Raw genomic sequence first — 26,084 nt, 5'->3', positions numbered from 1 at the left:
TTACAGAGCATCAGTCATCATTTTAATATGAAAAAATAACAAACTACATTGTATTATTATTATACGTGATGAGAGGCTTCATTTGTGTGTTATTGGCTCTTGTGGTTATGCACCTATACAGTGATTGTTTGAGTAAAGAAACGAACAGCTACACTATGTCTCCGTGACACACTGACTGACTGACGCGATTTATGATTCCGTCTTTAAAAAGGCATTTTTTTTACTGGCCACTCCACTTTTTCACAATTAGCACTCACGGACCGTGTATGAAAAACATAATCATGTCAGAGAGGTGCGGGGAGTCCCTGGGGAAGAGAACACACGGAGAGAGAGAGAGCGAGCTCATCTGTATTCCTGAGTAGGAGCGATGGAGGATCTTGTGCATTAGATGCTGGAATAAAAAAACAGAACAGCGGAGCTCCCGTTCACTGTAATTAGAGGAGGATCATCAATAAGTCATACAAGAGGGGGCACGAAGAATGGAAACTAAAATGTAACCGTGACACGGAACATCCCAGTACATGTACATGCCCGAGGATTGTGCAGAAACTTTACATAACCCTGTAAAAAATAGCTGGGATTAGCTGCCCCTCCTTGAAGTATTTATAGCAGATGTAAGGCAGATGCCTTCACTCGGCCTCCTGGAAAGAGAGAGCATGTGAGAGAGTCAATACTTTGAAACATTTGGATCCGATAAAATTGTTATAGCCTCATTTCGGCTAAGGGAAATTGCTAAAAAAAAAAAGATGAAAGAAACTGACAGGTTTCGCCGTTAAACAGGTGTGAATGACATACATGCATTAATATGGAAGAGATGAGTCATGAGAGCGTACCGGTGGGTCAGACGATCACACACGTCCTCTTGCACTCCTCCTCTGTGTCGAAGCGGTTCTTGTTTCCGTTGCAGCCTCCGTACCAGAACTGGGCGCAGGCGTTGGCCTGCTTGTCGTAGTACCAGCGGATGTTATAGTCCCGACACGTGCCCTGGTCCAGCACCAGGCCACAGCGGGGGTCCAAAGGTACAACCTCTGCAGGAAGAAATAGACGATTCTATGAAATCATCCGCACAGCGTCAAAAATAATTGGCCTCCCTCTGCTCCTTACCTGCATGACCTCATTACTGAGCCTGTCAATCACAAAGCACTTATCACAGCCCCTCCTGCCACATGTACTCTAAGCACACTGGACTGGAGACTCTATCAGACACACACACTCGAAGAGATGATGCATTTAGGATTGTGTTATGTTACTTAGCATCTGACTAGTTAAGCGCTAGTTCAGGAAACAACATCTTTTTAGACTAGTCTTAATTTTGCTCTTGTATCCTTAAATATTCCTCATTTTTTTCAGTTAATACATTTTAAATTGACATCAGTTTTTCTCCAGATAATTGCCTCTGGCTGGGTTAAGATTTTTACACTCAAGACTAAGTTGATTGAAAAAAGGATCTCATCCTTAACTTTCAGCAAAGTACATTTTTACTCTCTATACACAGTGAATAGGCCAATGTGTGTGTCAAGGGTAAAATTAAAAGGGGCCACATGTGTCTTTCACTGAAACCTCAGAGATCTCTCATGGTGTTGAAGAGGTTTCTACGAGACATAGCAGCTGGTATACACTCAACCCCAGGCTTTTATATTCACATTCAATCTAACCTTTTTAAAATTCAAACGTGTCTCTCAGGAAGTGCTATATTGAAAACATTCGGAGGAATGATGCATTTAAAATCACTAATGCAGCGGCTACGATGAAAGGCAAACACTGTTGCTTGTTTGATTTTAATGGAACCTGGAGGTATGATTGATTAATGTTCTGTGGCCCGAGGAGTCGTTTACAGGAAGCAGCTTTGCTTGTTTTCTTTTGTTGATAGTGTTTCTCTGCAATTACTATTGGCGTGTTTGTTGTGGTCGACCTCTCCGCTTTGTGACGCACGCAACTGTGTCGTGCCTCCTCCTGCACCGGTTAATGAATTATGAATTATCTAAACGTAGAAGAGCAGAATAGACTGTCTGTACCTTTGGGGAGAGCTGGCCTCAGCGCAGGCTCGTGCGATATGGAGACACCTGAGGATGATGTGGTAATTCTTGTAGAAGAAGAAGAAGAAAATGAGGAGGAGGAGGAGGAGGAGCCTCGCGTACTGGAGGAGTCCTCTTTGGCAGGAGTTCTGATGACTGAGGTGTTGCGGTCAAATGTGTCCCCGCGCCCACTTCCCGCCTGTGTCTCGGTGAACACGCGCTGCCCTCCTCCTCCCTGGCGGTGACAAAACCAGCAGTGTTAAAACAGTTTCATAACTACCTTTTTCATGATGTGCGTACGCTCATACGTTCCGTACTTGTCCTGTGCTGGATCCTTTGCCGCCGTGCAGGGTGGTCTCGACCCGGCCTCCTTGGCTCTGAGTGCTGGTGCCGGACTGACGGCCGCTCAGCACTTGCTGCTCCGTCGCGGGCTGGTACCCGTAGCTACCGACGGCGTATTTGCCGTTCATGTTGCCGTTGTTGCCGTTGTAGCCGTTAGTTAGTCTGTTATATATCAGGGCTCCGTTCTCATCCTCACAGAACTGGCTGACCAGCTTGGATTCCAGCGCTGAGAGAGAAAGACACAGGGAGGAGAAGTCAGAGCCATACAGGACGTCTAGTGTGTAGTTATCAATCCCACTGCTTTTGGCAAGACACTTGACATTGACCTTGAGTAGTTTAGGTCAGGACAGCCCATTGGTCAAGGCCTAAACAAATCGGATGACCGGTACCTCTGGACCAGGGGTGTCAAACATACAGCCCACGGGCCGGATCCGGCCCGCCAGGGGGTCCAGTCTGGCCCGCGGGATTGTTAAAATTGCAGAAAAAAGAAAGAAAGCTGAGCTGGGTCTCGAATCACCGACCACTGATTGAAAAACAGGCACGCTAGGGTTGTGCGACATACCGGTTGAACCGGTATACCAGTCTCAGTTGAGCGTACGGTATGAATTGTTCACATACCGTCATACCGGTCGCCGCCGTTTGGCAGTAACAACATTTAATGTTCACAGCTTGAAGCTGAAGGAGCAGCGGACCGAGCTACTTATGTCTCATGTTAACTCATTTGACTCAGAGTGTGCAAAAAATGACATCGCCAAAAGGCATGCTGGGTAAATGGCACCGCCCACACAGGAAGACTTTTCTTGTGAAGGAAGAAGCCTCTTCTTGTGCAGCGCAGTGGGCGGGCTTTACCCATCATGCCTTTTGGCGATGTCATGTCTTGCACACCCTGAGTCAACTTATATCCGTGAGACGTAAGTAGCTCAGACCGCTGTACGTATATGTGACTGTAAACATTAAATGTTGTTGCCGGCTGAAGAATGAAAATAGTCGTTACAGCGGCGCATGCGCCAATAGTATCAAGGTATTCCCCTGGGTCCTAAATCCCTCCATGTTAGCACCCTATGTCCCAATCAAAACAGCTGCTGGCCAGTTGCGAGCGGTGAATAACGGTGGCAGTGACGGCCCTTTTCGACGTCAATAAATTAATGTGTTTATTTGGAAAAAAAATGCCGTGATATACCGTGAAACCGCCAGAATCTTACAAAATACCGTGATATGAATTTTTGGCCATACCGCCCAGCCCTAGGGCACGCTATACATTGACCCAGAGTCAGAATTCATTAGACCACTGACATTACTATAAATATTGCTCAACTGCGAGGGAATCTGCAGAGGAGAGCCCAAGCAGGTAAACAGTGGGCTGATGTCTGAATTTTTGGTCTTTATGTTTCTAGTTTATTGTAAAAATACCTTAAAATAGGGTTTATCATCCAAAAACCTTCACCAATGATTTAAACATAGAGAAATATTGTCATTATGTATGCGTTTATATGCTGTGATTTTACTGGTCCGGCCCACTTGAGATCAAATTGGGCAGCATGCGGCCCCTTCACTAACATGAGTTTGACACCCCTGCTCTGGACGATCCCAGCGCTTGAATGTTTGATGGATTATAAACATTCATGGTCCCCGGACGATGTATCCCATTGACTTTGGTCAACTTGACTAAGTGAAATGTTTCAAAACCATTGCCATGACATTTTTCATAGACGTTTCATCTGGTGCATTCATCTGGTCTGTAGACACTCAGTCATGTTAAAAACTAGCGAGTTGAGGATGCTCAGGAAAAAATGAATGACACTAGTTTTAAGCTTGGGTGATATATTATAGTATCTAACATTTGAGATGTTAAAGGATCATAGCTATGTTTTAGTTTTTAGTTTAGTTTTAGTTAATTATCTGCAAATTGGATAAAACCTCTCACCAGTTTTCAAAGCACAGCATGAAACAACAGTAAAAACAGTCCCTGTATGCTACATATGGAGCCAGAGCCAGCAGGTGATTAGCTTAGCTTAGCACAAAGACTGGAAACAGGAGGAAACAGCTAGCCTGGCCCTGCACTGACATTTCTTACCCAACATAATATGAAGCTAGTATCTCTGAGCCGTTATTGACACAGTTTACCCACTAAACACGACCAAAGGTCTCTCTCACCTGGCAGGGTGTTGAAGTCATCGATGAGGAACATGTGCTCGCTGTCCGGGTCAGAGGCGATCAGATTGAGCTCTCTCATGAACTCAGCCTGCGTTGGGTCCGAGGTGTTCACGATCCCCAAGGCGAACATCTCAATGTTGGCGGCGTGCGCTTCTCGCACAGCGATGTCCAGCTTCACGGGCTCCCGCTGGTCCGTCTGCCCGTCGGTGATCACGATGGCCACTTTGCTGACGCCCACCCGCGTGCTGTAGAAGGCCTCCTGCGTGGCTTTACGGATGGCCGTGCCAGTGTAGGTGCCCTCTCCCATGTACGGGATGTTCCTGATGGCCTGCTTGATGTCCTGCTTGGTGGCGTAGCGGGCCAGGTTGAACACCAGCTTCACCTCCAGGCTGTACAGCACCAGGCCAATACGGGTGGCGTTGCGGCCCACCGTGACCCGATCCACCAGCGCGTTCACAAAGTCCTTGATGATCTCAAAGTTCTCCGGGCCCACGCTCTCTGAGCTGTCAATGACGAACACCAGCTCCATGGGCCTCTCCTTACACTTGATCCCACATCCTGGAATCACATCACATCGCATGAGATCACGGCTGAAATGTCACTTTGACGAGCTCGACCCCCACAGAATCTGATCCAATGACTTACAGCTAAGACGAGACAGTGGCTCGGATTCACAAAGGGAATTGTCTCTAGTAACATCTGTGCTGCTAGGTCAATACTGAGAGGTGAAATAAATATTGCAAAGATCACAAGATACTTTACCGCAGATCTCCTTGATCATCCGTATGATGTCCTCTCTCTGAAATTAATACACCAACACAGTGTGAGTGTAAAAATAAACATGAGCGGCATCTGAAAATCAGCGGTGAAAGAAGTATCAAGATCCTTTACGTGTGTAAAAATAGCGATATGTGTTCATGGAGCACTTCATCCTCCAGTTTATTACAAAGATTATAATTCAAAATCAACACATTTGGAGATGAATGCTTTTCACTGGGCAGGAAGGGTGTGAAAAAATGTCATCTGAAAAGTAACTAGTAACTAAAGCTGTCAGACAAATGTCAAAAAAAAGTATTTGTCTCATGGGAATACTCTAGTGAAGTACAAGTACCTCCAATTTCTACTTGAGTAAATGTAGTTAGTTACATTCCAACACTGGAAAAAGTAGATAAAAGAATGAGAAGACTCACAGTGAGGCCCGCTTCACCTTTGACCCCAGCTCGGCCCTGAGATGAGAGTACACAGAAGTTGCATTATTGTGAATGAGGCTGAATTCCAGTACCTGACAAACACTTGTTATAATGAGTGATAAGGATCAGAGCAAGATGCTCACAAAGCAGTCCACAATAAATGGACGTCATGAGTGTCACTCACAGATTGCCCCGGGGTTCCAGGATCTCCCAATTCTCCTTTGATCCCCTTCAGGCCCCTCTCCCCGGACGAGCCGCGGTCACCCTGTCACACAACATGTCAGCGGTCAGGACGCATCACACGGCGTGTGCACACAAACCGGCTTTCAGAAGTCCTGCACAACATGGCGACTCACTTTAGCTCCAGGAAAACCTTCTCCGGGAATCCCCCGTGGCCCCGTCACGCCCTGGGACCCCTGTTCCCCCTGAAGCAAACACATGGATTATCTACTATGTGCAGGGCACTCAGGTAGAGTTTATAGATACATGAACTTCTATAAGAAGGACAACAATTGTTTGCCTACCTTTGGTCCTTGGACTCCTTGTCCTTGGGGCCCCGTTGGCCCTGGAGAGCCAGGCCGCCCCGGGCTACCCTGCAGTCCAGAGAACACAGTGAGTATTTTTCAATTTGTGACACTTTACGACCCCCCCCACTCAAGCTTTAGGTATCATTGGCCCTCTCATACACATCATTGATAGGCAGGCCAAACCCCATCCAAAGAGAACCTGAACCCCAGACCTACAGACCATCTCAAAGTATCTATTTATTTAGAAAATCTTGCAGAAAACTTCTCACTTGATGTATTACCTTAGTAAAACATTGTAGTTTCTATTACGTCTTCAATACAGCATGATGATCATATACTAAATGATCATTTTTGAGCGGTACCAAATACTACTATACCAGTATTTGTCAGACACACATTATTATTGCAAAAAAGTACTTCAAACAGAAAGCACCGGGTGACCTTATTTTTGCTCCATGAATAAAAACCTGAACCCGACTAGAGCGAGCATGTTGCAGGCCAGACCAGCTGTGTATCCCACATGTGTAACCAATGATCCCTCTTTCTTGAACAGATATAAATGAAACAGCCTGTCATTTATCTAGAAAAAAGCATTTTCAAGGTGAGGATTATCCCCGTTTTCTAAACCTGACTCAAGAATTTCTGACACCACCATTCTCTCAACGGATAAAAGGGCTGGAGTCTGCCAACGGGACGGCTTTAGTTGAGTCCTCAATTAAATCCTGCCTCGCGCTGCATGCCTGTGACAGCGCCCGGACCTGCAGAGACACTGGTCTGGAGCCTGCGGGGACTCTGGATGGGGTATTTGGGGACATGTGGGTGTTTGCTTCTCATCAGACACATACGTCTGTGGAGATTCACTCTCTGCACCAATGTGTCAGAGCGCTGCGGGGTGAAATTGAGATGAATACCCCGAAATAAATGAACTGTCAGCCTTTAGAATATAAGGCCCCTGTGGTTGGCATGTTCGCACACAAGACAAAGCTTTTTTTCCCCCTTCATTTTAGGAACTCTTTGACTACAGCAAAGCGGTAATCCTTCAGAGGATATGACTCAATCTCATCCACTTGGTTCTATGTCAAATTAAATCACATCGCGCTTTCTGCGCAAGTAAACACGTCGCAATGTTGTCCTTGGCTGGTGTTTGCGGAAACAGTCACATCTGAAAAGCTATGAAGTACCAGAGGTCCTTGGAGGCCTTCGCCCACAGGTCCCGGTAAACCAGGAAGCCCTCGGAAACCGACATCTCCCTGCGAGGGAGAAAACACAGCGATTTACAATCCATCAATCAGATGAGTCCCGTGCAGAGCAGAATCGTGCTTCCTTTAATTAGTTTCCTCAAATGAATGACCAGCACATCTTTCACTGGGAAGATACTTCCACTCATCTTCAGCGCTGGTTTAAACATAGCTCTGAAATTGATGAACAGAACTTACCGTATAGGACATTTAATGATGTTAATTAATAGGTTAATTAATAGGTTAATAACGAGAAACGTTGCAGTACTAATTCATCCGTATCATATTACGTCACGCTGAAAACGCTCTTGTCAATTGTCACGACATGCACTTCCTTAACAATCATTATTTTGGATCTGACGGTTCCAAGTTCTCACCTTTGGTCCGGGGATGCCCAGTCCTTCCTGGCCGGGTTCTCCTGAAAGTCCAGGCAGACCAGGAGGGCCCTAAACGACACATAAAGGTAGAATACTCTCTCAGATGGTGAAATTATTTGACATTCTGTTAGGAAACTGGCAGAGACTCCAAGAAGTTAATAGTCCCAAACTATTGTCTTTGTGCTGCGGTTTGTGTACGGAATACACAAAAAGATGTACTGTGATTATTAGTGAGCTGTAAATGTGGAAATGGACAAGTTTTTTGCTTTAACCTATCATTATGAAGTACTATAAATGTTGATCACACAATGTAATGGCTATGAAATAATGACATCATCGCCATTTAGATTGGTTCTCTATAAGCCTTGTTTTTACTATACAATTCTCTCCAATTCTGGACCACCGGGTACAATCTCCCGTGAAAAATGTAGCCTATGAAAATAAAATACTGTTATACTCTACTTTATCATATAGTAGCAATGCAATCGCGGTTTCAGTTTCTAACTGGGTTGTTCTTACGGTTCTTTCTTGCTTGAGATATTGGGCAGGTTACTAGCGGTAGCCATGTTACACATTACACAACAAAGAAAATAAAAAATGGAGCTACGATGACGCCAAGAGCAGCCATAAACAAACATCTAGGTTTCTTTCTGGAACAAAACAAACAACAAACCAAAAATAAAACATCAATGTTTATTTCTGTCTGCTAGAGTTAGCCATGTTGCTAATGCAAGCTATGATCCAGCATCCAAACACAAATAATTATGATCTATTGTTTGTTTGATGATCTAAACAAAGGACGCGTTTTCTAAAACGAGCAGAACTGAAACTTATTAACTGTATTTTGTTATATTTGATCCGGTTGTCAACAATAAGATCTCTTGGAAACAATATATAAATCAACCTATCAACCAAGCCCAGATTTCCCTTTGCTCTGTATTGGCCCCTGATTCCTCTACTGTGTCTCCTCGCTATGTTCTTAATTAAGGTAGAGGTTTATGAGGGACAGGTACTGTAACTTATAGTAATAAATGTGGATATAGGGCTGGAATTGATGGGGGGAATAAGACAGGCAAAAGACAGATGGCGACCGAATGTAATGTGTGGGTGGATGGAATGAATGAACAGATTTATGAGTGGACAAATGGGCACGTCAGTCCCTAAATCAGTTCCTCACCATGGGCCCGGGGAAGCCATCTCCTTTGGGACCGAATGGACCTGCAGGGCCTAAATCTCCACGGTCCCCCTAGGGCAGACAAATGAACCGTTCACGCAAAGGATACAAAGTGATTTACATACAGACGTTCAAAGAAATGCACACGTGCTTTTCCGCTCCTCCCCATGCTTCTGTATTGTACAATACATCACATTTTGAACAAATGTTGGCTCAACGACAGCACGGCAGGTTGAATGCATCCCGAACATGTGCAGCAGGATCTGCCTCTCATTACGCCGCATCATTGACTCTCCAAACAAACAGCTACGGTGGCCTGCTTTAGGTGTGTGATCCGAGACGTGAGTAACAAACACACTGTTGTGTTTCAGAATAGAGATTTGTAAAGGGTGGTACCTTTGGACCAGGAAGTCCGTAGCCAGTCTCGCCAATCGGACCAGGAGGACCACTTGGGCCAAAATCCCCCTAGAACACAGGGCACTCATCAACTCTAGATTCTAGATGAAGGGAAATATTGTACAAGTTATGCAAAAACCTCTGATGAGATTATGAAACATGATGCAACAGTCAGGGCAGGTTTTACCCACAAATGGGCCCCTCCCCTTCCCACTGCCCAGAAGTTGGTATGGTTCTAATTTAAGTAGATGAATGTTGTATTTAAATCAAGCTGGTTTGGTGATCGTGAAGCAGCGGGGCATCATGGGAGTTGCTGTCTTCACCACCACTGCGGTCGACTTCTGCTGCTTAGCTGTTATCAACATTTTACCAACATTTGGGACATTCACAGTCAATACATGGGAGCAGTTACCTTGGGCCCGGAGACAAAGCGGCCGGGTGGACCGGGTAAACCCCCCCTTCCTTGTGTCCCTAGTTCTCCCTGAAGAAGATGAACGCAAGAGAAGAGGTCAAAATCATTAACTCACATCTTTCCTCACCATTATGGACAGAGTTTCACCTCAAAACATATTGACTAATGAAGCTCAACCGCTCCTCACCTTTGGTCCGGAGGGCCCAGCAATGCCAGGTGGACCCGTCAAGCCCCTTATTCCTCTTTGGCCTTGGTCGCCCTGAAAGATCACATTGGGAATACAGTTAATAATCTGATAGCAGCTGTGATGTTCCTCATTATTTGCAGGTCAGCAAAGTCCTGGTGGAAAAAAGTAAGCAGGAAGTGTCACTTTTTGTTTTACCTTTTCACCCTGGGTGCCGATTCCAGGTGCCCCCTCTGACCCCCTGAAACCTACTGGTCCCGGCTCACCCTAAAGACACAGACCAACTGTATTACTTTGCGGTTTGATATTGGAGGAAAGGAAACATGTAGACGCAGTAGGAGGTGATTTAAGCTACCTTCTGTCCGGGGGCTCCGTCCTCTCCCGGCAGACCCGGCAAACCAGACAGCCCCGTTGACCCGGGCTCGCCCTGAGGACAGATTTGTGGATGTGTGGTAAATTGAAGCACTGTACAAGTATAAATGTTTGCTGCTGATGTGACTTTTTACTCACCTTAGATCCGGGGTCTCCGGCCCCTCGCTCTCCTGTGGAGCCGACCTCGCCAGGCAAACCTTGGTCCCCCTGTGTGAGACCAGACAACATCGACTTAATCCAGATCTCATTGAACACTTTTGCTCACATTTTGAGTTGTAGCTTCGATTACTGAGTCCCTGAAACAATATTGAGTGTAGGTACGAACCTTGGATCCAGGAAAGCCCTCTCCTTGCAGGCCTCTGCCACCCGGCGGCCCCCTTGGTCCTTCAACGCCCTGCAAGGATTAAATAGACAGTAATAAAGAGAGACAACATCTAAAACTAACACTTAGTCAAAACTGTACGACTAAGCGATTGTACAAAATGATTGACAGATGGCCAAGTTTGAAAACACATAAGGCCCTTGGTTCTTTCCAGTTATTAGTCGTTGAACATACAAAAAAGTGAAACTTGCCATTATTAAGCTAAAAAAAGTAGTCCACTCATCTGCACTCCGATAACATTGCTGGTTTCATGATGGACGGGTTAAAAAAAAGGAACAATATCAATGAAGTAGAACCAGAGATATCCCTTTTTCTTACACATTCTTCCTTGTCAAACTCTGGTGCGTAAATTACCCACAATGCAACGTGGCTAGCGTCATGCAGAGATGGGGAGCTACAGAGGACCCTAATCATTTCTGTACAGTCCCTAAAAATACTTATTTGGGATTTACATTCTTGGGATCAAGGAGCAATATGCACAAGTGTAATTGTACGGCAGTTTACGCCAAAGTGGGTGTCATTTCATTCCAGCACTTGCCTTCTCGCCCTGTATGCCGGCTCCTGGGAGGCCGAGGGGCCCTGGAAAACCTGGAGGCCCAAAATCCCCCTGCAGATTCAGATATGAAGGAAGGTTAATGATGATTACAGCGTGTTCGGTGTCGAATTGACGGGGCATCATACGCGGATGCCAACTAGAACATTTCATGATTTATTGTTATGTGGAAAGCACCCAAATGTAAAGGCGTTCGTTGCCAAGATCCTGTGCATTTCCTCTTGTCTCAGTAATGAATGTGTACGGCGATGTAAGTCTTTTCATACGTAGAACTCCTACGTCGTTTCAACTGTCACATGCAACATTAAAGCCATAAACCGCCGAAGTTAATGCACAGGAGAAGCCCGTAGGCGCTGCTTTGTCATTACCACAGGAAAACATTGCAATTATCTGTGATGAGCTTCAGCACCAGGCTACACAGTAAAACTGTCAACGCGATCTTTGTTTTAAAAAGACCCACGTTTTTCTTTTTTGGGGTTTCATTCATTCCCAAATGTTCCAGCGACATTATGTAAATTGTGTTACACATTTTTCAAATCATGTCTGTGCGCTGGATGTGTCATCTGGTAATGTGGATTACCAGATGGCCGCGTGGATCTGCACACACGTCCTGATTGAGAGCACCTTTCTGTGTTTGTGTGTGACCGCGCTGTAACTTTCCCACAGTCCAAAAAGTGTGAAGCGGCACTCCTCCTACACTGGGCTCTGACCTTGATTCATCACCCGTAGACTGCGACCTCGTATACAACACCACGCTGAATGCCTTCAGCGGAGACGCCGCCAACTTTCTTTATTTTCTCCCTCTGGCTTTGTCTCCGTGCTCGTGTGAAGGCGTCTTATTTGCACTCTTACCTTTCCTCCTTTAATTCCGGCGCCCGTCTGTCCTCTGAGCCCACGCGGCCCGTCCAGGCCTCGCTCTCCCTGTGGAGATATAGGAGAAAATATATGAATACAAAGACAATGTGAGAGCGCATGAGAAAGTCGTCCTTTCTCATTCTCTTTGATCGGTCACAAGTCAGACAGACAGAGAATCTGATTTTGACTTCTCTTGCATAATCTGATATCCACATGGAGCCACATGTGCTCTCTGATTGAGGTTTGGGTAGAAACATTCCTTTTTAACTCCGTTTATGTTTACGTCTACATGTCCCTCTTGGACTGAAGTTGATGGACAGCAACGTTTACAGAGACGGCATCCAGACCGGGACATTTCATCGTCTGATAGTTGTTTTTTTTCAGCTGTTACCACGGAAAGCAACACAATGCTTTTCAAAGTCACTGTGAGTTATTACAAGTCCCACATCTGACTTTAAAGACCCCTTAACCCCAACATGCTTTTCCTGTTGGTTACCACCGTCTGACATTTACGATATAAACTGATGTAAAGCATCCACAGGTTGTCATCAGAGGGCTGTTTCTACATTCCTCGCCTGAAGGGGGGAGGTTTCTCTCTACCACGCAGGAAATATAATTGTATGTGAGATGTATGTACCTCCTAATAGCACGTTGGACTATCTGAGGGTGCATCGTACTACATGACAGGCCTGAAACGCCCTCAAAGCAGTTGCAGTTTGGTTTCAGCGCCTGAACTATTGGGTTTGAATCTTGTCTTAGAATGGCCGTGTTATGTGGATCAGTAGGCGTGTCTTGGAGTGGCCTGTAGTTAAGTGGCCGTATATTGAAGTACAGTGTGTGTGTCTATTGTAAAGTGGGTAAGAGACTGCTGTTCCCTAGAGAAAGCAACATTTGACACATTGATTTTTAATGGAAGAAATATAACATATATAACAGATATAACACATTTTTCTTACTTATTAGCCTATTAGCTTACTGTTTCAAAGAACATGATGTTTCAATGCCCACCGACATGTTTTCCAGCCAGTTCAGTACACGTTTAATGACAGTTTACTTTGTTTTGAAACACATACGGTTAGACTCAGCTTGGTTTATTCTAAAGCTAGACTTTGTAGCAACGTGAGCTTCATCATGTCATGTCATTAGATGAGACAGCCACATCTATGTAATGTGCTAACAGCTAACTTTAGCCCCCATACACTATTGGTCATACCAGACCAAATAAGGTTTTGCAGTAAAAACACCTGAATGTGTTGAATTTGCGATGAACCGAGCTTTTATTTTTTTTAAAAGGAAGTATGTTTTATTTCTTCTTTCATATGTATTTCTGTACAAAGGGAGAAAGAGGTGCTTTTTACCTCGTCTCAGTAGTTAGAGTCTTGGTTACTGACTATTTCATGAGGGAAACGACTATTTTACATCTCTTGAAATGTGTCTGGATAGGATCTGTAAATTTAAAAATCAGAAAAGGCCGGAATAGAAATACAATTTGGGATTACAACAGTAATCAAAGTTGACAGTAAGTACAATAAAGTGTGCAGACATTAGTCTGGATGTGTATGAAACCTCAGAGAATTGAACATTTGCCTTATGCCAAGGTCATCCAAGGTCTTGAGACAGAGTGACAGGCAAATAAATACATTTATTAGCAATGCTGCATTTGCATGTCAAAAAAGCATAAATGTATTGTCTTAACTCAGCAATCTCATTTTTGCACATAAGCCAAGGTGCTAGTGATGTGGAAAAAAGGGAATAACACTGCTGCCGAGCTCCTGCGAATCCGGAGCTTGTCGAGACACGTCATGTGAAGAACGCTCCTCGAGAACACGAACGCCACCTGCGAGTTGGCGGTCAAATCTCCTGGAAAGGAAAAAACGAGCACCCCCGAGGCCAATCTAAGGGGACGAGATATACCGCCTCCTGTTCAGGAGTGGAAACTAGTTGGAAAGTCGACAAATGATAAATCAGATGAAGGTGTGGGGGAAGTGGAAAAAATTATTATTTTCGCCTGAATTATAGTGAATGAGCCTTCTGATGTAAAGCCACACTGTTGTGATATCCTGGAGATAAAAAGGGATTCCCTTGGTGATTACTAAAAAACATTCCATTAACTTAATCACCTTTGATTCCAGCTGACTGTCTGCATTTATCAAAACAACAAAAGGGTCTGGTGTTGATTGGAGAGCGGTGTGTTCATTCCGTACAGCTGACACGGCATCAGGGTGGATGTAAACACACGTCTGTGCTTAAAGAGACTTGGATACTACAAAGCATTGAAGGAACTGTGATGGGTGATTTTACACGCCTGGTGGAAGATTAACAAACATCTACAGCATGTTAAGTCAACATTTTAAATTTAGGTACGGCCTATATTTTATGTTATTTTTGTAAAGGGATATTTTTCCCGTTTTAAGAAAAAAATCCGTCTTCACATCATTCGTTTAAAAAAAATGTCTTTGTGTACAATAGAGCGCAAAAAAAACACTACGTCAACAATGCGCCAAATACCAGAGAAGAAGATTCTATATTTAGCGGCATTAACAAATCAAGGAATATTTGCTAATTATTTCTTTATTTTTACATATTTGATACCAATTTATTGACGGACGTATGCACAGACACTCCGGAACCATAATGTCACCGGCATGGAGGCAAAAAAATGTATTGAGTATTAAAATACATAAAGATATTTGAGAGCTTTCTCATCACGTTTATTTCTCATAGGGAAATAAATGAGATTAATGGCAGGGAACATCTGACGTTGTTGGATTCTAAGCATGTGTGCACCTGTGTGTGTGAGAGAGAGTGACAACGTGTGTGTTTGTGAATGTGTGTACATTCTGAGTGGAGACAGACACAGGAACAGACTCATTCTTTCCTCTGTCACGTCACATGGCGTCCCGGCTATTTTCCTCTCATCACTGCACCGGCATGCTCTCAGAGGGGAATGGAGCGGACCACACCATGAGGTAATGAGAGCCGTGGCCGTCTTATGGAACCTCTGTGTTGTGTTATCATCTCTTGTAATCATTCACACTGTCTATGCCCTGTCATTACCCTCTGGAATCTGGAGGCCATGCGGGGCCTTTGAGCAGGTCAGGTTAGGTCGACAAATTGAAATTGAACGCATGAAATGGGGTCAAAGGGTTCAAAGGGTTCAAAGCTTTAAAAAGGTTTGAGTGCAGGTGTGCCAAGAAAATACTGTGAGCCCCAACAACCGGATAAAATGCACAAACTCACCTTTGGTCCAGGGAGACCTTCTCCTATCTGTCCTCTCTCTCCTTGGGATCCCTGTGGCCCTTGAGGCCCCTGAGTAAAACAAAACGATGTAAATGACCACTGGAAATTCACAACAAAAAAACAACAGCAAACAAGTGTTTGTCTGCTCTAAAGTGAGCTCAAAGAGTTAGCATTCTCACTCTTAATGCTTACAGTAGCAACCTAGCCAAAGTCAAAGGTCTATTGTGAGACAATGAGGAACTAAAAATATCACTTTATAGTTGTGCAGCCTCTTTTTAAAGTAATTTTGTGTCACAGTTGTTTTGCATCTCTTTTGTAATTTGTTTGGGTCACTTCATCGTCTTTTTGTAGTTCTGTATTTCTTTGAGGTCATTTTGAGTCTCTACCTGTTTGCTAAGTGTCTCTTTGAGTGACATTGTGTAGGTGCAGGCCACGAGGGAAGGATCATTTCATTGCTCAACACTACACCTGGCATTCTATTGCGTGGGGAATTTTGACAGGGTTATGGCAGAAAGAAATGTGAGTGTTAGGAGAAGGGCTGAAGCTGGATTGCAGGAAATCTGTGAAAGCAACAATATATCTAAGTGCAAGCATACAGTTAAAGCAGAAGCAGAGCGAATCCAAGCACGATAGGGGCTGTTTGACAAGGTTTTGAGGGAAAACATTACAAAATCTGAATTGAAAAAAATTGTCATGCTCTCAAATTGAAGGTTCACGCTCTTGAATAAAGATAGGATAAAAGCTCCATAGTTCAGTTATCTACCCATGGCCAGAGACAAGGAGTATAGCATTGCTTATATAATTTACTCACTAATTAAGTTTTTGTGATGACAGGTTAGTTTAGAAATATCTCCATTCAAGACCCCTGTTTCAAAAACAACAATGAATTTTGATGATGGATCTTCCATGTTATTATTTTAATAACATGAAACATTGTGCCGTGCTACAATGGAAAGCTTGACAGGTACACAACAGCATCAGTACTGCGGCTTAGCGAAGGGACCATTAATATTGCACTGCCAACACATGTAGCCTTGGTGTGAGGCGTGTGTGCTTCTGACTCACCGGTAGTCCATGCTCGCCAAGTCCCGGAGGACCAGGGTGCCCTACTTGCCCCTGGTAACCGACATCCCCCTGTGGAGCGGAAGGGGACACGATGAGCGCAGGGTGAGACACAGGTAGATTATTATGGACGCATGACTTAAATGTTCCAAAACAATAGGGAGTCAGACTTTACCTTGGGTCCCGGAAGGCCCATCCCTGTTTCCCCTTGGATTCCAGGAGGCCCAGAAAGTCCCCTTTCCCCCTATAAAAACACAGGCAGGGACAGACATGTGAAAGTGAACAAACGGATGCACAAACACGGCTTTGATAGTCTGATTCCTGGGTTCATGGCCTCACTTTGACACGATGGGACATCAGTAGAGCTGTCCAGGTTTGCCGATGACCAAAACTACCAATCCGGCCTTGGTTCTCCCATTCCCTGCTTTTCATTTAATATTTTGCTATTTGAAGGGGGTTTAGACATGTACTATAGGGCTCCAGTCTTAAAGAATGTAATTATTCACACAGAGGCCGTAAATCACCACAATGAGGGCACGCGAGAGGCGTGAAGAGGGTGTAGAAATGTTAGCATGCGCATACCGGCACTTTTTTTTCATTTCCCTTGCCCTTTCAAGCAAGTTGGGACAATGTTTAAAGGCAGACATTAGTCTGCCATTCAGGTGATATAGAATGACAGCCAGACAATCAACGTGAACATTCTTCCAAAAATAATTAAGGAGGGAACACTTGGTGGGGAGCGTGGGTTCATGGCAGAATTGGCAGCTATAAAACACGAGAAAGGGGCTTAAAAAGCAGGAACGGACAAATAAGCTGACAAGGTAATAACAGATGAGGCACTTCAGAGGGGCTTCAAATGTTCCACTGGTGATGGAGCATAACTCACACATAAGTGTTCAAATGTATGGTCATCCGATCAGTTTGTAGGGCTACTTGACATTTGTGATCTTATTATTATTATTTATTTATTCATGCCGGTGATAAATGGATTTCATCTGAATGCATTTTAAATGTCAACTTCCAGAATGTAGCCTTACTATGAGAAAACACTTCATTACATCACATGTGTTTTCTCACTGTATATTCCTCCACTTGCAGCAACACATTTCATTTTTCAGCTCTGCCAGTCCACAGGTAACAAGGTTATTTATTATCTTTGTGCTGATGAATCCGCAGATATGGTTACAACGATAAAAGAGAGTTAATTCAAACCAGACTGGAAAAAAACATAAAACCCTGTATCTTTCAGATATGCATCTGGTTTTGGAGAAGAGGAAAGGGAAGTCTTTGGCACAGAGTGAATTCACTCAAGTGTAAACGAAGGACCAGTCGGAGGGGAGGACGTTTGATTTGTCTCTTTCTTAGTTTCCTTTTGTACTTGAACACTTCCAGATTTCAAAGGTTTGGTTCAAGCGCTGCAAAACATGATATCAAAGGCATCAAGGCTGAGGAATACTCACTTTTTTACCCATTGTACCTTCAGGTCCGATATCACCAGGTGGACCAAGCGTACCCTGAATCGTGGATAAATGTGTGAGGGTTACACATGGGTATTATAAAGTAGCAGTTAATGAAGATGATCAAGGATCAGACACTGAACATGACATAGTGAAATGAAAATGGAAAGCTAAACGCGTCCACATGTTGAAGCAGTGTGCAAAAGACCTGTAGATTGAAGTACTCTGTGCAGCTGTGGATGGAGGGTGGTGTATTTCTTTTAGATCTGCCTATAGCTCCATGTTTGTGTGCTATAAATTAAGAGAGTGATGCTAGCTAGCATGCCTGTCTAACTAGCCTACTACTTGTAGTAGTAACCTGTCGTTACCCCAAGGAAAAGGAGCACACTATTAGCTTAACACATTATTTATTATGTTCAAAAAATTCATTTTCACAACAGGAACATCCACTGAGATGGGGCTAAGATGCTAATGCTACTATTTCTGAGTTTAGGCATAGAGTTTAGGCTATTGCTTCCTAATATAGCATTATGTTTCCCAAACTCATTGGTTAGTCTTCATCCTCAGAGCATTTTCTTTTGTAAATGTGAAAAAAGTTTACATGGTTATGTTACAATGAATACAATTTTGTATTCTTAATGTTGTATTATAGTACTAGGGCTAGGTACTCTAACATAAAAACAATACTAATCCTTACTCACTCGCCTCAGTCATAGCATTATATTATTGTTTCTAGCAAACACAATTATTGTCTTTCAGCTCAACGTAGTGGTTGCAGTGAACAACTCAGCAGTTTAATGTAGAAAGGAGATATAAAAAGCCACCACAGAAAAAAAGGTTGGCTGTCAATCATTAAAAACTTTGAGAATCATATTTCAGACCCTTTGCAGGGCTCTTGTTTTACAAACATGTGAGCTAGAAACACTGACGCTAGCTGGAGACTAGGTTTTCAACCGGCACACAGAGTGTTCATTAGCTAGCTAGCTACAGCTGATTAAATCATCTGGTGAGAGTTGTGATTTCAGAAGATAAATTCTACAATTTTAAGACACATTGTTTCCAAAATCCCCAGAAATTCAGAGCTGTAAATCTGTATCATTGTAAAATGCATATGTGTCCTGCTAGAATGGTGGCAGATGTAGCAGCAATAACTAATGGAAAAAAGAAATAGAAAAAAGAATGGGTGATTTCACCTGAAGTCCACGATTTCCTCTTGGGCCAATGGTACCTTCAGGACCCTAGAAAATATGAGTTGCTTAATATTCATGATCAATGGTGATCCTAAACAATATTTCATCTTAAAGAGGCCTTAAGATCTTACAACATTAAAGGGCAACATACTCTGTCTCCCTTAATTCCAGGTGTGCCACACTCCCCCCTCTCTCCCTGTAAGAGAAGGAAAAGCAAGTGAACTCCTTAGCATAGCATTTTGTTTTAATTTTGCATAAAATCAAGTTAATTCAAGTCATTTCCTAGGAGCAATTTATTTTTATTTTATTTCGTGTAACAACTAATGACATGGAATTTACATAATTAAACTCCTTTAAAAGAAAAGTAACTGGAGATACTTGCAGACAGGCTTGACATTAAACACAGATGAAAAAAGGAGAACAAAATGCCTTGATATTTCCCAACTATATGCAAGCTCCCTTTCAAGGCACTTCATCAGGTCTGGAAAACATAATTCTCCAGTTTCTCTCACAGAGCGTGGGAACCCGGTACTTTGACAAACCATCGGGGCATATGCATAGACTTCAACAGAATCCATACTGTACCTTCTCTCCTTTGTATCCAGACTTTCCCTGTGTGTACAAAACAGTCTTGTTAAGTCAGAAGGAGACAGGCAACAACCAAAACATTGCCACATAGAGCATAGAACAAGACAAGTCTCTTTTCCTTGAAGAGCAATGAGTAATGTGTGAGACTTAATCTTATCGACCTGCACTAAGACCCTCAACTCACCTCTGCTCCGTCCCGACCCGCAAGTCCACTGAGCCCGCCCTCACCCTAAAGGAAAGAGGGATTTTAGTTTCACGGGGAAAAGCCTTGTGGTTTGCACCAGCAATATCTTGAACTGACAATATGTTTGTGTATTTTATTTTAATTCAGAACAACAGATGGTTAAATGAGTAGGTAGCACCTTGGCTCCTTTTGAGCCGGGGCTTCCATCTTCTCCAGATCGACCCTTCTTGCCCTGAAGAGAAAGTCATGGATGCACCATTAGGAAGAACATATGTGCAATAATGACTTGGAAATCAATCAGGAGTGTTTCAGAAAGATGGGTGTGCAGGATAGACTGGTGTGTCAGCATCTGTGTGCCTGTTTCCAAGCTTTAAAGGAAAAGCATGACAACATCATATTGATAGCATCCAGGGCCACCTGTGAGATGAGATCATCCAAATGAATCTGTTGAATAAGAACAATACCTAAAAAAAGTCTTATTTTAAAGGTTAACTAATGATCTTATTTGAGACCGATCACAAGAATGTAGATGAGAACATATGACTCATATATGTCCGTTGAATATCAGGCAACAGCATGCGTCCTGTTAGCTTAGCTTAGCATTAAAAATGGAAGCAGAAAGCCTAACTTGTCAATTAGCCTTTGAGGTGCTAGTTGGCTGATTTGATCACTTTTGGAAAGAACAATGTTTCCAGTCTTTATGCTAAGCTAAGCAAACTGCCAGCTGGCTGTAGTCATCTTCTCATCTAACTCTTGGCAAGAAAGCAAATGCATTTCTCAAAATGCCAAACAATTCCTCCAAGTTTGGCAATGATTTGTTTTATCCGCCAGTAAAATGATAGATGACGGCCGATAGTCTTCCGTCTTCTCTCATAGGCCTCATGGAAACAACATGTTTGAAGTGCAGCATGGATCAAGGCCATTGTATCTGGCAGCAGATGAGTCAGTGGGGGGACTCCAAGATGTCTTTGTGTGAGAGGACTTACCCTGAACAAGTGTCTGGCTCTTCTCTCCGTATTCATGCAGTTCGTGTGGACTGTGCATGCTCTTATCTTTCAAGCATCTCCCAGTCTGTATGCCTCTGCACTGCACACACTGCTTCCGCCAGTGTGCGCCTGCTACCAGTGATGTGAAACAGCTTTTGTTCGAAGCATTAGGTTTAACGGGGTAATTGCTCTGTTCTCATCCTGTGAAAATACATCAAAGTGAAACCGCTGTGTCTAATTGCGGCTGACCTTCTCCGTGTAATTGAAGGAGCGCTCACATCGCGACATGGCTTTGGCAGGCGAAGAAAGTCACGCATGCAACATCTCATCCATGTGTCCTCAGACAATCCCGAGGGGCAGGGTTCTCTCGACAGACAGACGAGATCCTGCTGATTTTCCAGGTAAATATCTGTTTAGGCCTGTTCTCAATATACGGTTAGAGGAATGTAAGGTATTTACTTTACTGCTTTACTCTTACTGCTGCAGGGAAACTGAGATTCTCAAAACCACATGATTTACTAAACACCCCCACAAAACCCTGCAATTATGGAGAGTGTTAGCATCAAAGGTGCTTTTGTCAGCTGTGTTGTCCTTTATGGCGTTACATAACGAGTCGGCTTGGGCGTAATGGTCTTTAAGGGACAGCGAAAGAGAAGATGTGGTTTTCAAAAGCAGAGTCTTAAGAGTACACAGCACACAGACACAGGAACTAACGGCCATTATTTAGCGTTCCAAGGCCGCTGAAGCAACTCACTTTGCCGGCTAACAAGCTGGGCTTTAAGAGGGTGGAGGGTGTTAGCCGTGTTAGCTGGCACCTGCTGGGCAGAGCAACAAAAACAAGACTGCTATTTTACTCTTCACAGAGTTGTCTCTCTCTAAAAAAAACATCAACCAAAACACTGCTGAAAGAAACTGCTTAGGTTGAACCCAAATTCCCAATCCCGCCTAGCTAGCTAGCTACTTTGCTAGGTCGCTAGTTGTAGCAGCCTTGTTAAGCTAAATAAATAAAAGTAGCCTTTGAGCTTGCTTGTTCAAGAGGCTGTGATTGGCTAAAATATTTGAACATTTGAAATAAAATGTCTAATTATAATGACTTATTTAATTATTTAATAATGAACTCTTTGGGTATCCATGGGGCCAATGCTGGGTTGGAGGGATACTTACAGGCGGGCCGCCGGGTCCCCTCTCACCCTTGTCACACGCACACTTGCTCTGGGCCAGAGGACACTTCAAACAAAGGGAAAGGAGAGTCAGACTAATTTTGGGCACACACATCGGGAAATGTCCGGAAAGACCGACTTCTGGAGACTTACCCCTTCATCCGCCAGCGCCGTCTGTGGAGCAAGAAGAAAATAATGTCAAGATGTTGTCAGACTTACTTGCATATATATGTTTCTTTTATATCCAACCAGCACACATTTACAGACGACAGACCGTAGAAAACGTTCAAAATCTGAGGTAAGCTGTTAATTCTGGTCTCAACGTTACATCATTGTGTGGAGCCACAAACACCTGCTCCTCAAACACCAAATTAAATGTGCGCTCAGCTGGCCTGGGTTCAGTTTGACAGATGACCTCCTCCACCTGATTCTGCGAGTGGACTCAGAGTTTCCTCTTGTAACAGACAGGTCCCATTTTTCACCCCACGGGTCGCCTTTTTCTCTTCAAAGCTAACCGCATTCTCTGCACAAGGGGAAATGGCGGAAATTTCGGCGAGACTAAACACAAACCGCATGCATTGATCAGTGAAATCAGGGGGATGTTTTCGTAGCAGAGGGAAGACAACACAGACGGTCTGACAGGTGAAGACTGATGCTTTGACTGAAGATTGAAGACAGTGTCTCGGCTGAGATGGAGGAACATGCTTATGACATACAGATGCTGCCTGTGTCGGGCATTGAGATGAAAGGCTGGTTGTGGCCCGGTCTGCTGGACTCTTGCATGCCGGTGGAATTGGAGGCTGTCAGGTCCGATGCTATAGGAGCCGCAATGCAAGTTTTCTCTTACGTTTCCCCTTTTAGTATTCAGATGCGTACCGCCTGTATCAACAGTGAGTTTGAGGTGGCGTTCGAGGAGCTAGCTGAATGATGTAGCGTGCGTGTACTTGCTGTGCTCCTCCTGCACCCGACTTCGCCACAAAGAGTTTTTAATGTGGAGCATATGTTACGGCCAGCAGCCCGGTTGTGTCTGCAGGACGTCGCCTTGCAGCGTTTGTTCTAATTACATTGGAAATATACTTTTTTTGAAAGTTACCTACATCCCTCGTCATAAACCACTGGAAATAAAGGAACATCTTCTTGACTTAACGTGGCTGTCGAGGAGGAATGTAGTTTTTATTTCACCCAACTTACTTGAGTTGATGTCACGAGTGCATTTCATAGGTGATGACAGCAGACCTGTTACCATGACAGCAGTGATGCATCAAGACAAGAAATGAAGCAGTGGGTAGTGTCAAAGACGTAAGAGACTCTAACGGTTGATTAATTTGACAAAAGTCACTCTGCATAATGGCTTTTTGACTCTTATCAAACACATTACATTTACACATTCTTGTAAGTGTTTTTTGTAAGTAAAAGTGTTTTTTGCTAAATAAAACAGGAAGGAATCTAGCAAGACCATAATGTATTTCTTAAACGATAACAATAGATTTGTTGTTTTAAAATTTAACATTTGATTTGTAGGAGGAAGAATGCGTTACTTCTTTTCATCTAAAATGACCAAATCATGCATACAATCAAAAAGTAGACTTTGACTACCAAAGCAAAATCTGTACATTATTCTTACTCACAATCTCTTTGATGAATTTATCCACAACGCCCCTGTCCTGCAGGTTGTGAAGGTAGCGCGAGGCCGGGGAGCTAGCAATTAGCCGCAGCTGAGCTATATTGGCAGCCGCATTGGCTTCAGGCGTGATGCCGACGGTGAAGAAGCGGACGCCCTGGTTCTTGGCGTCAGCCACGGCTGAAAATATGTCTGGGTTCCTGGGGTGCGAGATGCCGTCGAAGAGCAGAACGGCCACCTTGATGCTGCTGGGGTCCGACTCCTCCAGGTAAATACGGGTGAGGTTGGTGATGGCGAAGGTTGTGTAGGTGCCGTGACCGATGTACACGATGGGAGCGATTCGGGCCTTGAAGTCATCGATGCCCTTCCACTGCTTGAAGGTCTGCTCAATGATGACGTGGCTGCTGTACTGAAGGAGGGCGGCCCGGGAGTTGAGGCCCCGGCCCGTCTGCAGCCGGAGGTTCTGCAGGCGGTCCATCACGTCCGAGGCGAAGCGTTTCTCCTGGGCATGGTTGTCCTTGGCACTCTCTGAGCTGTCGATCAGAAAGGCTAACTCCACATTGCATTCTTCGCTTATGAGCGCTGAAATGTAAGAGGAGAAAGTAATTTACTAAAGATGGAATGTAAGAATGTAAGAAAGGAATAGTTTGACATTGTTGTACACTTGTTAGCTTAGCTTAGCATAAAGCCTGGAAACAAGTGGAACCAGCTAGCCTAGAGCCAAGCTTTTGAAAATATGTGCATGCCAGGGTTCAGTAAAAAAGATTGCCCGCTTGCAAGTTACTTGGCAAGTAAAATGCCATGTTGGGCTAGTAAATCTGTAATGGTAAAGTGGTAAAAAGTAATTAAACACATTTTTCTTCTGGAGCTGACGAAGGAAGAAACTAAGGAGTGAGCCAACTTCTCATCTCTGTTTAGAGTTATTAGATAAATCTTCATCTGTGGAGCTTTTAGAAGGCAGAACATTGGTTTACTGACTCTTTCACCTTCATAGTAGGCTGATGTCCCATTTTCAGGAAAACTGTGTTAAGTTTGTGAATGTGGCGTATCATTTTTTTTAAGAGGGTGTAAAAGCACCTCAACTTGCTGCACCAACCTTCGGCAATGGTAAGAGGTCACAGATCTGATATGGGTTGGTGATAAATTACATTAATCTTCACGGAAATATGTCACAGGGAGAATGCGCCCCGGGGCAACAAGATCCTGAGCAAATAAAACATTTGGGTAGCGGAGCACTGAGCGGTCACACAGGAGATGGATGGCTCTGAGGAGCCCTGGAGATATGATCAATCCAAGTGGATGGCATCCTCCAGCGATGTCCTTGTTAAGTATCATGTTCAGGTTTTTTTTTTACACCTGTGGCAGCAGCTTTTTTTTTTGGTGAGATGGACCACCTGCACGAATTCCACACCGATTTTCAGAGGAAGAGCATCAGTGGAAAAGATGTAAAGCATAATTAAATAAAAGACTTACATTTGCCATTTTGCGGTATAGAATTGGATGGACTTAGTTTGCTCTTCTTCTTTGTGGTCACCACCTCTTCCTCATAGTCTTCTTCATAATCCTGTGCCAAAAGACCTTGCAGTCCCCACAGTAGCAGGAGCCAGTGCAGCGAGGGGACCATGACTTCTCTGGGAGATAAAGAGAAGACAGAGATGGATAAAAAGACCCAAACACATTTCAATGCCAACCCCCATACTACACATACTCAGAACAAGCTTGAACATGTATGTTTGAGACTCAAGCATGCATAACTCACAAAGTTGCTGACTTAGGACTTTAATGAGTTCCGCTGTATGAAGCTCTCCTGGCAGTGAGGGGATTCAGAGAAGTGCAAATAGCAAAGAGGAGAGATTATTCATTCAGTTAGTGTGGTTCCATGTCTTGAGCATCAAGCTGGTTGTCCTCTTCCAGGGTTGGATCTCAGTTGAGTCTGAAGGTCAATGGGCACCAAATGTTGACACCAGCAGCAGCAGCAGCAGTGCGTTGCCAAAACGTTAGTGTGCTGGCTCTCATGAAACTCAGATTCAAGTCATTCTGAGCTCGCAGCAAATTAAGGGAAGTCCAGCCCTTTTTTTTTTTTACTCACCCACTCCCATTCAAGGGGGAGTGTGGGAGGGGTGCCCGGGAGGCAGTGGACGCTCCAGAAATCCCTCGTCATGACCCCCCGCCCCCACGCACGTTTTTTCAGATTCATTCTTTTACTTTGTAAGCCGTGCTATTTAAACAAGAACAGAGAGGAAAGACCCTGGGGATAATTGTCCAAGACAGCTGGTTAAAATCAGAACAAGGCTTTATCAACGTGTTGCCAATGTGTTGTGTGGTACACGTTGCTCTCTGAGCACCAAGGTCGTGTTCTTGGTGATATTTCTGGAGAGTTAAGGAAGCGTATAATGGCATGAAGTGTACAAATGACATGTCTGAA

General features: G+C 44.0%; 1 protein-coding gene across 1 annotated transcript; it reads right to left on the bottom strand.

The window, feature by feature from the left end:
• LOC306752987 (uncharacterized protein) lies at positions 1 to 25,283 on the bottom strand (the record flags this gene model as incomplete). Its single annotated transcript, XM_079236819.1, has 35 exons — positions 1 to 641; positions 834 to 1,028; positions 2,016 to 2,250; positions 2,333 to 2,583; positions 4,512 to 5,069; positions 5,274 to 5,310; positions 5,702 to 5,737; positions 5,886 to 5,966; positions 6,058 to 6,126; positions 6,226 to 6,294; positions 7,410 to 7,478; positions 7,844 to 7,912; positions 9,021 to 9,089; positions 9,414 to 9,482; positions 9,826 to 9,894; positions 10,013 to 10,084; positions 10,208 to 10,276; positions 10,365 to 10,436; positions 10,520 to 10,588; positions 10,707 to 10,775; positions 11,302 to 11,370; positions 12,169 to 12,237; positions 15,412 to 15,480; positions 16,477 to 16,545; positions 16,649 to 16,717; positions 17,934 to 17,987; positions 19,124 to 19,168; positions 19,272 to 19,316; positions 19,706 to 19,732; positions 19,893 to 19,937; positions 20,071 to 20,124; positions 22,043 to 22,105; positions 22,192 to 22,212; positions 23,667 to 24,241; positions 25,133 to 25,283. 34 exons carry the CDS (start codon positions 25,281 to 25,283, stop codon positions 841 to 843), a joined length of 3,645 nt encoding a protein of 1,214 aa, XP_079092945.1. The 3' UTR covers positions 1 to 641; positions 834 to 840.
• Between the last annotated feature and the right edge of the window lie 801 nt (positions 25,284 to 26,084).

The sequence above is a fragment of the Taurulus bubalis genome (genome assembly GCF_910589615.1).
Source record: "Taurulus bubalis genome assembly, chromosome: 21".
In the NCBI taxonomy this organism is placed as follows: Eukaryota; Metazoa; Chordata; class Actinopteri; order Perciformes; family Cottidae; genus Taurulus; species Taurulus bubalis.
The sequence above is the reverse complement of the archived record's forward strand: the minus strand, read 5'-3'. Positions and strand labels throughout refer to the sequence as shown.